Source organism: Mercenaria mercenaria, chromosome 15 (genome assembly GCF_021730395.1).
Source record: "Mercenaria mercenaria strain notata chromosome 15, MADL_Memer_1, whole genome shotgun sequence".
Lineage (NCBI taxonomy): Eukaryota > Metazoa > Mollusca > Bivalvia > Venerida > Veneridae > Mercenaria > Mercenaria mercenaria.
The window spans coordinates 54,717,879-54,735,411 of record NC_069375.1 but is presented as its reverse complement, the minus strand read 5'-3'; the positions used below and the strand labels follow the sequence as shown (position 1 = coordinate 54,735,411).

At 36.9% G+C, this 17,533-nt stretch overlaps 1 protein-coding gene across 1 annotated transcript in view; it reads right to left on the bottom strand.

Moving 5' to 3' along the window:
* Positions 1-691: 691 nt before the first annotated feature.
* Positions 692-17,533, bottom strand: part of LOC123565031 (protein CutA homolog) — a 28,108-nt gene continuing 11,266 nt past the window's right edge. Inside the window, exons 2-7 of the mRNA XM_053525303.1 lie at positions 9,596-9,741; positions 9,097-9,156; positions 8,373-8,418; positions 6,049-6,098; positions 4,312-4,354; positions 692-2,388 (exon numbers count right to left, since the gene is read on the bottom strand). Of these exons, the coding sequence (XP_053381278.1) occupies positions 2,278-2,388; positions 4,312-4,354; positions 6,049-6,098; positions 8,373-8,418; positions 9,097-9,156; positions 9,596-9,741 (456 nt within the window). The 3' untranslated portion in view covers positions 692-2,277. The remainder of the gene's footprint in view (positions 2,389-4,311; positions 4,355-6,048; positions 6,099-8,372; positions 8,419-9,096; positions 9,157-9,595; positions 9,742-17,533) is intronic.

The window sequence follows — 17,533 nt, the reverse complement described above, 5'->3', positions numbered from 1 at the left end:
CCTTGTCACTTTGTGACAGGTGAGCTAAAAATATTTATTTATTTATTTTGTTGGGTTTAATGTCGTACCCACACAATTATAGGTCATATGGCGACTTTCAAGCTTTCATGGTGGAGGAAGACCCCAGGTGCCCCCCGTGCATTATTTCATCACGAGCGGACACCTGGGTAGAACCACCGATCTTCCATAAGCCAGCTGGATGGCTTCCTCACATGAAGAATTCAACGCCTTGAGTGAGGCTCGACCTCATCGATGAGAGGGGCAAGTGATTTGAAGTCAGCGATCTTAACCGCTCGGCCACGGAGGCCCCGCAACTTAAAGTAACTTTAAACGAAAATATTAGTATGTTAAAAATACAGAGGGGATACATATTTTTAAATTTAATTAACAAAATAAACGCAACTTGTTATTCGTATCTTCTATTGCCAAACAGGATCCATATAGTAGTTTTGTTTTATTTCTGAAATGGGCCATTCATATTCTTCTGCTCCATCTCCATTACTGCGCTTGATCCGTATTAGGCAGAACTGTGAATTTTCATTAATTTTGTACCACTTCATGATCTAGTGAATTGCTTTATTTTTTTTCCATTACGCTATAACAGGAAAATTAGTTTTTTAGAAACTAGAATTAGAAAATTTGAAAATCCCTTGCTTGTCATAGGATAAGATGAATGAACTACAAAACAAAGAAGTCTGAAACTGTTTTTATTATGCAACAAAATAACTGTACCTCATAATTATTGAGCCAAAGTGGTGCCCTGTAAAAGCAAACCAAACAAAACAGAACAATATTTGGTGGATGACGTTTGGGAGGCAAATAATAATCCTGGACTATGTTATAATAGAAATGATATATTATCACAGTTTGTCATTCAATTGCGCATTATTATATCACTCGTGCTTCGCCCTTGTGATGTAATTCCATCGCATATGAACATCAAATAATGATCACGTTTCGGGATATGTCATTTCTCAGAAGAAATATTACAAAGTGGTCTTTGACCTACATAAGATAAGCATGGATTTCACTCTTCCGACTTGTTAGGTTTGCTCCGTCATTTCGGTCTTAGTCAACAATGGAGTAACATTAGGAAAAAACAACAATGGAGTAACATTAGAAATCCACCAAATTTATTCCACCCACCATAGTTGTATAAAATTTTATCAGGAATCGAAACTCTGTGCCGTTTAAGTACATATTTCATATTTTTATCAGACACTGCATGGTAGATCTGTTTCAGATCACAGAATGTCTCATTACCATTCAGATATTTAAGGTAATTCCGCACGTTCGGATCAAAATTTTTATACAATATAGAATTTGATTAAACTCTGATTTTTCAAAACTTCAGAATGTACTTATGTAAAATTTAGCAAATAAAAAAGATAGGGCCGTGTGCTTGATTTTCTGCTAGACGGATTTGAAAAATTTGGACCTTCTGCAAGTTTTTCATAATGGGAGTGAATGGGAAACTCTTAATTTTCATAACATTTTCGCGAATAGAAATTTTTCTATAATGTAGATTTTAATGAAACTTCTCACAGTTGCAAATATAAATATGGTCTTTATTGTGGTGAAATAAAATGTATATGTCCGTGTGCTTATATTTGAGATATCTGAACAAAATCAAAGTGAACCGCTCATTTCACGCTAATTTTAAGACATTATTTTGAATAATTTAACGTGTCAGATGTTTCAATATCATATTTTAACTTCATAAAGGTAGTAACAGTGCCACTGTTTTAAATTTGCTCAGAGGTTGCCATTTATTCATAAAATGGTTTTCATTCAGTACGGCGAATGCAGGTATTATTCTACGTTTTCCGGAAAAATAACGTTACGCCGTCACTTCCAGTTTATCAAACGTGCAGAATTACCTTAATGTAGACCTGCTTAATCACAGGTTGAACTGGTGTGAAATATCTGAACTACAGTATTACGTCATTAATGCAACACTTAAGATACCAAAATATGAAAAAAACGTCTAAAATCATTTGAAATAATTGCATTTCAACTAAACAATTAAGTCGATGATGTATAGAAAGAACTCTACCAATAAAAGATTTCGACGCTCTATTTACAATGTTCAGTAACGCGGTAAGTTCCCCCTTATAAAATCCTGACGGAGATTAATACTGACACTTCACTAGTCTTTATATTATCATAAAGCCACACCACGCTAAAACATGTAACATTCTTCGTCACATACAGTCACCATTTTCCCAGTTTCTTGGTCACCATGTACACTATAATACCTAAGCATCACACATCCAGTTATTGTTTTTTCTCCACACTCTCCACATTTGTACCACCACCATCTGTGACCGCTGGCGCTGACACAGTCTCTCCTATCCATTTCAGATATGGTTCGTTACCATCGTCAATCTGGTAAAGGAAAAGAAACAAAAAACACTAGAAAATAAAGACAGGCTAAAACAAATGATGACATTTCAAATTCATATATTTTATCATTTAATTACAGCAATGATATATGGTTATCTATTTTCAATTTAGTAACCTGAAAACAATTTAAATTATAGATTTAAAAATTTCATTGTTATCACTGTCACGACTAGAAAAAGAAGACAATTTCAAAGTTTGTGTGACAAGACAGCTGTCCGTGATAATTAGAATAAAATATTTTCAACCAATAATAACGTTTGTGAAATACTCTATCTTCTATCCGTAATGACCGATGCAAAATAAGGTATGATATAAAAGTCAGTATAATTATGTAGTCTGTATTGTTTGTAATGAAGTATAAACATACATCTATCCAGCTGATCGGACCTGCGAAATTAATTTTTTTTGTTGGATTTAACGTCGCACCGACACATGATAGGTCATATGGCGACTTTCCAGCTTTAATGGTGGAGGAAGACCCCAGGTGCCCCTCTGTGTATTATTTCATCACGAGCGGGCACCTGGGTAGAACCACCGACTTTCCGTAAGCCAGCTGGATGGCTTCCTCACATGAAGAATTCAACGCCCCGAGTGAGGCTCGAACCCACATCGATGAGGGGCAAGTGATTTGAAGTCAGCGACCTTAACCACTCGGCCACGGAGACCCCCTTTTTTATTTATTTCAGTATTGTCAATCCTATTCAGGCTATTGAACTAATTCATGATAGGAACATTATATTTATACTTGTAGATGCGTATGTAATAAAAAGGTTATTATCTTTGCATCGGAAAATGTGCACTCGTTCTTAAGCGGAAGAATATTGCGCTCTTAAAGTCGCGCAATATTTCCGCTAAGAACTCGTGCATATTTCCCGATACAAAGCAAATAACCTATAATTACTGACCACTCACAATTAAAGGCTTTGCTCAGTTCTATTTGAAGTTATTATGCATGTTTTTTTCCGTGCCTAGTTGTAAAAAGTGCATAGTTTGCAAGAGTTTAGCCAGTTATCTCAAATATTTTCCACAGTACTTTGCTATAACTGATGCGGTCATCTACATATACATCAACTTGAAGTTTGTATTTTTAGGTACAGTACCTACATTGAGAGCAAAAACACAACTAACAAGAGGGTCATAATGACCCTATATTGCTCACCTGTTAAACCTGGACTTGGAATCATCAAGATAAACATTAATAGTATTTTTAATATCAAGTTTCATGAAGATAGGATCATAAATGTGGACTCTAAAGCGATAACAAGCTTTTCCTTTGATATGAGCAGGTGACCTACTTTTCAATTTGGGACCGTAACTCTGGAACCTATGAATGGATCTGATGGATTCATCATGGGATCCAAGATCTATTGTTGTTAAAGATATCTTGCAAGTTTGTATCAAATACAACCATAAATGAAAATTTTGGCCCTTTAAGAGGCCATAGCTCTGGAACCCATGACGGGATCTGGCCAGTTTTCGAAAGCAACCGAGATGTTATGCTAATACAAGTTGTGTGCAAGTTTCATTAAAATCAATTGCAAAATGTGGTCTCTTTCGTGTTCACATGCCAAAATAGCAAATTTTGGCCCTTTAAGGGGCCATAACTCTGGAACCCATGAGGGATCAGGCCAGTTTTCGACAGCAACCGGGATATTATGCCAATACAAGTTGTGTGCATGTCTGATTAAAATCTATTGGAAAAGGTGGTCTCTATCGTGTTCACAAGAAATTGTGAACGGACGGACGACAGACAAAGGGCGATCACAAAAGCTCACCGTGTCACTATGTGACAGGTGAGCTAAAACGGCAGATACTACATTACCAAGTAAAATTACAGGCGCCTGACATGTATCTAAAGACTGTGTAAGGCCATGAAAATAAAAGTTTACAAATAAAGAAGGTTACCTTTGAGCTGATTACTTCTGCACAATCATACGGATGATTCTCCCTGAAAACAATACCAACAGTGAAAGTAATAGTAGCCTTTCTGCAAAATTGTTCTTCAATACTTGTGTACTAACGAAAACATTTCTTTTGCTATAAAATACAAAGATTACCAATCACCAAATGTTACCATTCATCAACAAGAGCTGTAAGAGGGCAGCGAAACAACTTTTTAAATGTCCTGTCACTGCAAAAAAGTTAACTGAATGTATACCACATTAAAAAAATGACAAAACTTTGTGAAAAAGGAAAAGTATGTTATGGAACCTAAGCATTGCATGTCAGTTCATCACATTTATATCATGTGAAGTTTCAATCCATTCCCTAAAGTTTCTGAGATACAAAGCTTACCTACAAAAACATGAACAAACACTGCTCAGTCCAAAATTGGAAATAACTTTGTAAAGATGCAAAACAGAGTTACGGAATCTGTGCACTCTACATCAGATCAACAGTGAAGAGAGAGGTGTGTAAAATTTCAGTCAATTCTCTATTATAATAATACTTAATAAGATACAAGCTTATGAAAACTAAACCAAAAATTGCAGTAAGTCCACAGATGGGCATATCTTTGCTTCAACAAGACGTTACTGAGATGCCAGCTCACATATAAAAACTTAACCAAACATTACTCAGTTGAAAAGGGGCATAACTAAACTATAAGTGCAAATGAGAGTTATGAAAATTCCCATAGTGAAGAATATTTTTTAAATTTTGAAAAAACTCTTTCATAGAATTTTTTCCTGTTTTTCTTGTGTATAGATAATTGTATTGTGAGCATAAGAATGGCTAAAATGCATGGGTCACCAGGCTAAATTTTATGTTAAGACCGCTAGAACAGAATACCTGTTCAGACGGAAAATGACGCGAACTGGCCAAATTGATTACATGTATATCTGCTAGAAGTTAAAAAAAAAGTTTTAAAAATTCTTAATTCTTTCTATAATCGAATACTAAATAATCTGAAAGGTGATAATGTCTTATCAGTACTAAGTCAATTATCTTACATTATATGAACAACACTGTCTTTGTACTAAAATGCGACGTGAAAACACAACCACAAAAATAGCAGGATACCTGTCAGGCATTATACTTGTCAATACAACATAAACCAGTATCAACATTTGATTACTGATAAAACTTATCAAAAAGGTTATTTCATTCAAGATTCCTCGTATTTAAGACTGTCTGTAACATGTTTCAATAAATGTTGACTTCAGTTTAGTTTTCCATAGAAAGTGTCGGCTGCGCAGAAAGATGCGCATAAAAAACTATAGGAATTCCCTTTAAGTGCATAAAATTCAATCCATTCCCACAAACTGTTACTGAGACACCAGTTTACAAAACAAACAAATCGGGGGGCCTCCATGGCCGAGTGGTTAAGGTCGCTGACTTCAAATCACTTGCCCCTCATCGATGTGGGTTCGAGCCTCACTCGGGGCGTTGAATTCTTCATGTGAGGTAGCCATCCAGCTGGCTTACGGAAGGTCGGTGGTTCCACCCAGGTGCCCGCTCGTGATGAAATACTGCACGCAGGGGCACCTGCCCAACAGAAAAAAACGGGACGTGGATGCCCGCGGTAAGTGAGAACAAAAGTTCCACTATTTGAAAACAGGTCAATTAGTTGAGCTTAAAATTACGTTTTATAGGATACTGACAAACCGCTTCATGGAAAAGACATTTATCAACAATACTTACCTTACATATTTTGATAAATCTGGAATTTTTTCCGAGCTTGTTTTAATCATCTGAAAATACAAAAGATGGATTACTCCTCATAAAGTATAGCTTTCTGTTGTTGACAGACTTCGGGAATCTTCTGTATGTGGATAAAAGTATAGCAACAATACAACTCATGGTAAAGTATCCATGTTAATAATCAGACCAGTTTTGACAGACTGTATAAAATACACAGTCACCTCTGCCTTTCATACAGAGTTACAACTGTTTTTTTTTTCTACACGCAGTCACTGCTATCTTCCATACATAGTCACTTCTGTCTTCCATAAAGTCACTATTGTCTTGAATACACAGTCACTACTGTCTTCCATACACAGTTACTGCTGTTTTCTACACACAATCAGTACTATCTTCAAAACAGTCACTTCTGTATACCATACAAATTCACTACTGTCTTTCATACACAGTCACTGCTGTCCTCCATTCACAGTCTCTACTGTCCTCCATACACAGTCACTTCTGTCCTCCATACACAGTCACTACTATCCTCCATACACAGTCACTGCTATCCTCCATACACAGTCACTTCTGTCTTCAATACACAGTCTCTGCTTTCCTCCTTACACAGTCACTGCTGTCCTCCATACACGATCACTGCTGTCCTCCATACCCAGTCGATACTGTCCTCTATACACAGTCACTTATAGCCTCCATACACAGTCACTACTGTCCTCCATACACAGTCACTACTGCCCTCCATACACGATCACTGCTGTCCTCCAAACACAACCACACTGCTATCCTCCATACACAGTCACTACTGTCCTTCATACACAGTCACTACTGTCCTCCATATACAGTCACTGCTGCCTCCGTACAAAGTCACTGCTGTCCTCCATACACAGTCACTTCTGTCATCTATACACAGCCACACTGCTATCCTCCGCACATAGTCAGTATTGTCCTCCATACACAGTCACTACTTTCCTCCATGCACAGTCCTTAATGCCCCCATAAACAGTCACTACTGTCCTTCATACACGATCACTGCTGTCCTCCATACACAGTCGATACTGTCCTCTATACACAGTCACTAATAGCCTCCATACACAGTCACTACTGTCCTCCATACACAGACACTACTGCCCTCCATACAGGAACACTGCTATCCTCCATACACAACCACACTGCTATCCTCCATACACAGTCACTACTGTCCTCTATACACAGTCACTACTGTCCTCCATACACAGACACTACTGCCCTCCATACAGGATCACTGCTGTCCTCCATACACAACCACACTGCTATCCTCCATACACAGTCACTACTGTCCTCCATATACAGTCACTGCTGCCTCCGTACAAAGTCACTGCTGTCCTCCATACACAGTCACTTCTGTCATTCATACACAACCACACTGCTATCCTCCACACATAGTCAGTATTGTCCTCCATACACAGTCACTACTGTCCTCCATGCACAGTCCTTAATGCCCCCAGAAACAGTCACTACTGTCCTCCATAAACAGTCACTGCTGTCCTCCATACACAGTCACTACTGTCGTCCGTACACAGTCAGTTCTGTCTTCCATACACAGTCACTTCTGTCATCTATACACAACCACACTGCTATCCTCCACACATAGTCAGTATTGTCCTCCATACACAGTCACTACTGTCCTCCATGCACAGTCCTTAATGCCCCCAGAAACAGCCACTACTGTCCTCCATAAACAGTCACTGCTGTCCTCCATACACAGTCACTACTGTCGTCCGTACACAGTCAGTTCTGTCTTCCATACACAGTCACTACAGTCCTCCATACAAAGTCGCTTCTGTCTTCCATATACAGTCGAAGTTTTTCATACAGTCACTACATTGTACTGTCTTCAATACACTGTCACTTCTGTCTTCTATACACAGTCACTTCTGCCTTCCGTGCACAATCACTACTTCCTTAAATAGGCATTCACTACTGTTTTTCATATACATTTACTGCTGTTTTCAATACACAGTCACTTCTGTCGTCTATACACCGTCACTTCTGCCTTCCAAGCACAGTCACTACTTCAATAATGAATAGTGAATAGACATATAGAATAGTTTTCTGTTATTCTGTTTTTCATACACAGTTACTATTGTCTTCAATACACAGTCATTACTTCTTTCCACACACATAATCAATACTAATTTTACTCTTAGCATTCATACTTAACAACTGTCAACACCAACACTCATTCAATGTCTCTGTCAACTACATCCAACACTGAAACACCTACTTTCTTAGCAGCTGACCCACTTGTGCTGTCTTTAACAATCTAACTTCTAGCAAACATTTACCAGTATCAGTTCTGGATCTTCATTTACTTCTCCTTTCCATTCATATCTAAAAATAATATAAATTATGAAAGAACAAGAGCTGTCACTAATGGTGACAAATGCCCCCGCAGCACCTTGACCTTTGACCTGGTGACCCCAAAGTCAGTAGGAGTGGTGTAATCAATAAGTACTATCAGCATGTGAAGTTTGAAGGTCCTGGGTGCAGTGGTTCGCGAGAAATGTGCCTTCATGCAAAAAGTTAACGTTGTGACGAACTAACTAACTAAATAACGAACGGACGGACAGTTGAAAACTAATATGCCTCCCTTTGGGGGCATAAAAAGAAAAGTAAGATTGAACAGATTTACTGCTAGTCATTTTAGGTTTGTTTTTAGGAAAGTGAAATATACAGAAGGTATCCCAGTTCGAGAAGTGTCCCCTGGTTCATCAACATGCACACTACACAGGACCTCGACTTAAAGTCTCATCCGAAACACTGTTTATAATTATATATGAAGAAGCCAACCTCCAGAGGACTTCGAAGTCACAACCTCTCGCATGTGAAACCAATGCACTAATCACTTTTCTCAAGTATTCTTAAATAAACAAGATTAAATTTGAAATGATAAAGTACAATGAATGTAAAAATTCATTTGAAATATCTACTTTATTCATTTTTTTTAAAACTGAATGCTACTGAGGTCTTTGTAAAATTATTCTAAATGTACAGTGCGAGTGTACTTACACTGATGTCACGGATGGAATGATATTCACGCACGCCGCCAGTCGTTGTTTTACAATACCACTGAAATAATGTACAACAAGCATTCAGATGGAAAGTAAAACAAGTTTAGTAACTTTTTAAACTATTACTGCAGCATAAAAATACATTATTACATGTGGACGTCTATCGTAATTCAACATCTTAATACATGTATCCTGGATTCTTCCAAACTGACTGGATGCTAGCGACGTTACTACCGGTTGTGCGAGCTTCCTACTGACTGCCTTGTCAGAGACGCTGATGAATTAATACTAGTTACTAACTGTGCTAGCCACATCGGGGACGCTGATGAATATGTTATATACTGTGCTTACCCACTTTAATGCCTGGGACGCTTTTAACTACTTACTATGCAAGCGCCTTTCCGAATGCAACATCGATGACACTAATGACTTTACCATTTTTTGTGCTAACTTGGACCGACTGTCACGTTAGGGATGTTGACCACTTTAAAACTTACTGTGCTAGCTTCCTACCGACTGTCATGTCTGGGACGGTGACAAAAGCCATGGAATATGTGCCTGCAACATAACTACCCGCCATTCTGCTTACAGACCGACAGACGATACCAAACATACCATTCACACAACAACAGCTTACAAGTACCTGTACAATACAAAAACAAGCGTTATCCAATGGAAGCATGTTTGACTATTCAAAAGCTTGTCAGAAAACTGGAATTTCTATAAATGACTTATTGTCCAAAGTCAAGACTTATGGGACTAGATGCTGTGATCTTGTTCAGTTGCAACCTCTATCTAAGCGAAGTCTCTACATTGTATCATTCTGTGTTCAGTAGTTTCTGAGATAGTAATTTCCATGCAAAACTTTAACCTGTATTATCCAAGTCCAAACAAAGATGGTAAGAGTCGAACGGTGTGCACCATGTTTTATCCACCTCAATAACTTGTACAAAGGTTAGTGCATTGCAAAATTTACATTGAAAGTTTAGAGAGACCAATTTGTAAGCAACCCTTCAACCTAGATATTCTATGGGGAGTAATTTTGTTAAAAATTTGTGTAAGAGTTATGGTTTAAAATACAGTACATGTGTCGTAATCTTTGGAAAACTTTAACAGAAATTTTAAAGTTAAAAGAGGCGGGCATATCTCTGTTAATACCGCAGATGAAGTTAGGCATCTGTAAATCGTCAATATGAGGCAGTACAAGCGTCAATTCAATATCTTAAGTAATGAAAACGATATTCAATTTTACAGAAAACTTTAACCAAAGCGGACGCCGACACCGGGGCCAGTGAAACAGCCCTCCTTATTCTACGAATAGTCGAGCTAATTATCAGTTTAAGATTCCATTGTACGTACAGTACACAAAAAAAACACATATGGCCATGCAGTCGGGGGTGGCAATTATTTGCGTCAGTAAATGGGGCATCATTAGCAGCGGTTTGAGTATTCACTTTGCCTAATAGCCCAAATAAAAAGAAACATATTACGCGAGGACGTAACTGAACATACCGCCTCTTTACATATACCAGGTACTGTATTTGTTAACATGATGCTACAATCCCAGTCATGCCTACACATTCCTGTCTGTTTCTTCGAGAGAGAAAAACAAATGATGTTACAGGTAATGAAATCACAAAGATTTCTCACAGTTCATTCATATTTTTGTATGAACTAGTTGTACCTGTGTAAATGTCTATTATCTCTGTATAATATCTATCTCATGTGGTTAATATAAATAAGAGATCTGTCAGAATCCAATATAACCCCGCAACAGGTAATCAACAGATATATCTTTGCTGAAACAAGCCACTCTCGTTATCAAGTATACATCACTTCAAACCAGGTGTGCATATTAGAACTTGCCAGGAATACACAATATCTGTGCAAAGGGTTCAGTGGCTTTATAATTTTATTAGTCCATCTCACTGACATGGCGGCGTATATACTTCATAAAGATAAAACATAATTGCGGTTGTTTTTAGAACTTATTGCAACATGGCAATGTACAAAATGCGCAGCTGTACAGCTTAACAAAACAGCCAGTACATTTGGGTCAGAAAAAAATGAAAACTTCTATTTCGTAGATTTAATAAAGTATACAATCCAGCACAGTCATGTTAACATGTTGCATATAATAAATTTATGTTTTATGACAGTATTTTTTTTCTTTTCAATCATTTTCAACAACTCCACAATGTGTTTGAGGGAATGAATTTGCTTAAAAGGTTGATCTTGATTAGCTGTCAAATCTAGTGATATCGCAAAGAGGAAATTATTTTTCCTTCTATCCCTCTGCAAGAAAGACGGTTCTTGTCTTCGTAATATCCCATGTTATTTTGTTGCTACACTGGTATCTAACCCATACTAGAAGTGCTCCGTTCACTTTTCGAGTATCGAACAATTTGATCAAATTGAGGTTTCGTATTCCAACAATTTTGCATTTATAACTTGATGATGCATTCGTGTGCACTATCATGAACAATTATAAATATTAATTGTTAGTATTAAATAATATAATTAGAATTTCTAAATGCACCTTGTAAGTTTTATAATTAAAGAGAGTTTTACGCAGTTTACAGTCTACTTGAGATTCTTCCCGCCTTCTAACGCAGAACTTCTTACTTCTCCAATATCTTTTAAAATGTTATAGGCTACTAACAGATTTGAAATTTTACTCACATTTAGAATAGTCTATTTATAAATGCGTTGACAACATCAACTGTACTCACATTCGAAGCAAGATCACATCATTTTAATCGCAATATACGAATAATTATACATGTATTGCATTTAGTAAAGGCAGTTGTTCACATGTGTATTGTAAATTACAGCTAAGGTAGCAGTTGGTAGTTTCCAGCCACAGATTCGAATTGGCCAGGGTCAAAATCTGTCATTAGAGATAAAACCTTGAAGTGAAGGCTGTTTTGATGTTTGAAATATTTGTTGATGTGAGTTTGTGATTAACAAGTTTAAGAATGGTATGTTGCAGAAATTCTGGCAGATACGAATGTAAGCTTGATGGCATCATTTTCATATAACTGCTTGAAATGCATATATACCACTATCAGCATTGAGCGTCTCGTGAACTGTCAAATGTCATATAGGCCTCACACAGTTGAAAATAGTGAAAAAAGTAATCGGTAGACAGGTATTTTTGTCCAGCTCTGCAAGTAATACTTGAAACTGAGTACAGAATGCAAGTGGCCATTTGGCTCTATCATTTCCCCTAACATTTTAAGGCCAGTTGGAGATATTGCTAATTTGGGCTGAAATGTCATGTATTTTCGCGGGCTGAAATTATCTTTCAGGTGGCTTGTGGATTTAAAAATCTATGCTTTGTATGAAGTTTACTATGTATTTTATTTCTTCTTCAAGTAAGATGTAAACCGGTATCTTTTTATTTTCAGGTCTGCATCTCGTAAGATATCGGAAGCCGTCTGACTTGGCCACATCGCTCGGAAGTCCGAAGTACTAGAAAAAACCGCCATCTGCTACCTTAAGACATTTGTGAATTTTTGTAAGTACTATTTCATGCTTTCTTTTGTGTTGTTCAAGCTCTCCAGTATGTGTTATTTAAAAATCCGAGCTGAATGGATTCATAACATAGACAGATGTTGTTTGATATGGTAGAAGTTAAGGGGAGGTAACTCTGATTTTACCGGGTAAGTAAATCTTATTTTTGTTTGTAGTGTAGGGTTTTCTTAAAATTTCTAGCGGGAAACACATTTCTTTTGTAGTTTATATCAAATTTAAAGGAAGAAGGACTATTTAAAGGAAGTATATGTGCAACTTTTTGGCATTTTGTAAATACATGGCTGTTTCACAAGGCTCGGAACTGGATTTTGTGGTGATATTTCTTTCGAAGATATTTCTCGAGTGGCAGGTATGATTTTAGTTCTTAGAAATTTCTATTGTGGCTTTATCGGTGTCAGGACATGACGACAGAAGAAAAGTGTAGAGAGTGGATACATCTTGGGTGCATTTAAGGTCCTGGAGTGAGGTAACATTTGCAGATATTTGTTTTTAATTAAGAGAAGATATGGTTTCTCGGAGATGTACTGGGAGATTGCTCGAATTCGTTAAAATAGGTAAGTTTGGCAACAACAACAACAACAACAACAACAACAAAAGTGCATTGTAAAATATTTATTTAAAGCTATTTTATACTTACTGTATGTAAGGTAATATGAAAAAGTACTTGTAAACAGGGGCGGCTTTTCCTGAGCTTGCGGACTTGCAGTACAGTTAGTCTTGGGTAAGTAAGCTGTGCTGCTTTTAATTCTGTTCCTCAGGTATGCAGGGCTGTGCACAATGCTAATACAGTACATTTATGGCCATCATGTAATAGTAGGTAAGTCTTTTTTTAATGTCAGAAAGATAGATGCAGTAAGAAATATGTGTGTAAAATGGGGCCAAATCCACAATATTGTAGACATTGTTTGGACATGTGCAATTTGCAAGAAGAACAAAGCATTGTTTAAATATTGGTAAGATTTTATTTGTCATAGATCATTTTCTTAGAATCAGGTGCCAGACAGTCCATGGAGATGCATGCCTTGGTCCTTAAGGTAGCAGTTGGTAGTTTCCAGCCACAGATTCGAATTGGCCAGGGTCAAAATCTGTCATTAGAGATAAAACCTTGAAGTGAAGGCTGTTTTGATGTTTGAAATATTTGTTGATGTGAGTTTGTGATTAACAAGTTTAAGAATGGTATGTTGCAGAAATTCTGGCAGATACGAATGTAAGCTTGATGGCATCATTTTCATATAACTGCTTGAAATGCATATATACCACTATCAGCATTGAGCGTCTCGTGAACTGTCAAATGTCATATAGGCCTCACACAGTTGAAAATAGTGAAAAAAGTAATCGGTAGACAGGTATTTTGTCCAGCTCTGCAAGTAATACTTGAAACTGAGTACAGAATGCAAGTGGCCATTTGGCTCTATCATTTCCCCTAACATTTTAAGGCCAGTTGGAGATATTGCTAATTTGGGCTGAAATGTCATGTATTTTCGCGGGCTGAAATTATCTTTCAGGTGGCTTGTGGATTTAAAAATCTATGCTTTGTATGAAGTTTACTATGTATTTTATTTCTTCTTCAAGTAAGATGTAAACCGGTATCTTTTTATTTTCAGGTCTGCATCTCGTAAGATATCGGAAGCCGTCTGACTTGGCCACATCGCTCGGAAGTCCGAAGTACTAGAAAAAACCGCCATCTGCTACCTAAGACGTTTGTTTAAACATACTTTAGAACAGAATATTTGTTTCGAATTTGATCCCGTGAATATTCCAATCTTGGGATAGTATTCATTTAAGGATTTCACTTCATTTAATGATTTCATATAAATAAGACATACTTCCTATACCAAACTGTGAAAATAAGTAGATTTTCAAAATCGTATTTTTTTATTATCTCCCATCCCCGCCGAAAGGCGGAGTCCGTCCGTGTGTGCATGAATCCGTCCCCCCTTTTTTTGGACCATAACTTCAAAACCTTTGAAAGGATATTGTTAAAATTTAAAATAGTGATAGAAGCAGTTGAAAGGTAGAGCAGTGTACGAGAATCATAGCTCTATCTTGCTTACATTTCAAATTACCTCCTTTATTATTCGCTCATAATACTTTTGACGACGGCATAATTCCAATTATACTGATACTGTTAAATCTTCACAGAAGAACAAAGGCCATTGAGAGGTGTACAAGAAACATAACTCTATCATGTTTTCTAGGATGGATGGACACATTTCCGTCTTCGGTCTATTCGTCGTCCACATTTTCTTTAAAGAACATTTCTCCCTAAATTAGCAAGCCAATTTCAACGAAACTTTCACCCTCTACCAAAACTGTTCAACAAGCTTTGTAACTCACGTGAGTGAGCAAGGGCCATCGTAGCCCTCTTGTAAATGCTTGAAAGAAAACTAACCCGACCCCTAATTGGGTAGACGGCCGCAAGGATGGCCTAAATTTGAAAGAATCTAAATGGGACCACACCAGGAATATTTAAGTTCGGTTGCAATTGTCGTCGTAGTCTGGGAAGAAATTATGGACGGACGACAGACCGACGGACATTCAATGATCCTTAACGCTCACCATATCGTGACCATAATTATTCTGTGCTCATGTGAGCTGATATCCATATGCCCTGAAACCGCTGGTCTGAATTCAAAATAATTTTACAGCAATTTTCGTCAAGCTTCCACACCTACTACGCCTCTACCATAATTACATGTTAAATTATCTCCATTTAAACTTTGTCTGGAGCATTACTCTATAACTATCAAAGGAATTTTGCTAAACATTCAAAATGACAGAGGACACTGAGAGAAAGTGCCATGTACAGTAGTCATAAATCTGCTTTATTTACGTTGTGAGTTATCTCCATTTAGTAAATTTACTTGAAACAATTTATGTAAAATACTATGTTCAGTATTCTTCCATAAAGCAGCGAATTCCTGCTTTATCTGTTTATCAAGTGTTTGCCGAAACAATGGCCTCTTTTAAATCATTGCAAAATCCTGTTTTGATAGTTGTTTTCTCTAGAACGTGTAAATGTATATGTCGAAGGTTTGAATATTGACGCTTTTCTGATTATCTCCTTAATAATGGCTCTTACGCCATTTGTTCGTATGCAGGAATGAAATTTGTGGGGTTTTTTCTGACCGCATAATTATGAATAAAATCTCTGTAGACACATGGTTCATCTGTTTTTAACATAAAATTTAAAGCTTTATGGAACTTTAAGTTATTAGATCTTCCTATGGTATAATAATTTCCTGTAATATTGATTATTGCTCTAAAGTGTTTTGTCCTAAGAACTGAGATTTTACATACGTCAATTACACGGACTACTGTACCTTTTGAAATACCTGTAGGAAGTGCGTGCATGTAAAAACTGATGCGCTTTCTCCGTTTGTTACAAGTTGATTTATAAATATTTTTGGAACAGTCTTAGTTTGTTGACGTCATTATAAACACGTGATTTTCAGTTAATTAGACTATTTATTGTTCAAGATTAGTAATAAGCGTTACCTAGAATGTGCGTAGGTGAGCATGGCGCACCAGACGAAAATAACAAACACAAATCTAACACCTGCGTGTTAAATACATCAATCATTCTTAAGCATGTAATAAATATAATTTCTATTGTCGGGACAAGTATTATTTTAAGATACGTGAATATAACTGTACACATGTTTACCTAGATTATATATAGTATACCATCTTACCAACATTTAGCCTGCTGGCGGTTTGCGACCAGTGCAGACCAAGATCAGCCTGCACGAATGTGCATTTTGTATGGGAAGAAAACAGCATTTACTTTCGTACTAACAACATTGGCGTAAGGATATCAAACGATATCAAGGGTGGCCCTTTCCGTGAAAAACATTCACATAATGGCGTCGTTCGAAAATTTCTTTCAAAATTTGACGCGAGCATTAAATTATAGCTTCAACTTATTTTTCTGAAGGTAAATATCAAAACTGAACCGACACGACTGTATGTTTTTTTTTTCATTTGATTTAGCGATATTTCAAATTAAAAACAGGAACTTTTTTCCGGAAGGCAAATTACAACTGAACGTGGGCGGGTCTTTTCGGCTATTCTACTTTAAAACTGTTGAAAAGATTGATATCCTGACATTTATTTTGATTTTCTTATACTGATCAAAAGCAAATCACTTATATTTGTAGAATGCTATCATAAGCATGTAACAACTAGGTGCTATTTTGGTGCGTTTATACCGGTATTTAAACCACATCGTGACTTCTTGCAAATCATCTGTAAGAAGTCCCAATGTGGCGTATACGCGTATAAAGGCACAAAAATAGTAAATAAATCCTAACAATGTGAATCGAAAAAAAATGCAATTTGATATCTTCTGTATGACGTTCTTTTCCATATCTGAGCAAGAGGTGAAGCGTGTAAGACATTACGATGCTGATCATAACTGAATAACATGAATGTTTTTGAAATGTTTTACTAGTGTTTGGCACTGGAATAATTCGTATGTATACGAGATATAATGGAAAATAGGTAGAATCTCTAAGTTACATTCGTAAGAAATGAAAAGTTTGCACGCCGACACAATTTAGGACATATGGCAACTATTCCAGTTTTCGATGGTAGAGGAAGACCCCAGCTGCCTTTTCAGACACTGTTTCAACTTAAGGAAGCAGGCATCTTGGTAGAACCACAGACCTTTCGTGACCTAGCTGCATGGCTTTCACACATAATGGATATACTATATACCAAACGACTTAACGTGGCTTCGAATCAACATCGGCGTGGAGCCTGAGAGTGACCTTAACCACTTTTCCATGAGGGTGAAAGGTGATTGCAAGCATATTTCAAACACTATTTGTTTGTATACATGTGTATTGTTGTTGTTGTTAAATGAAGGCCATACTGAAAACAAGTTTACGTTTCAT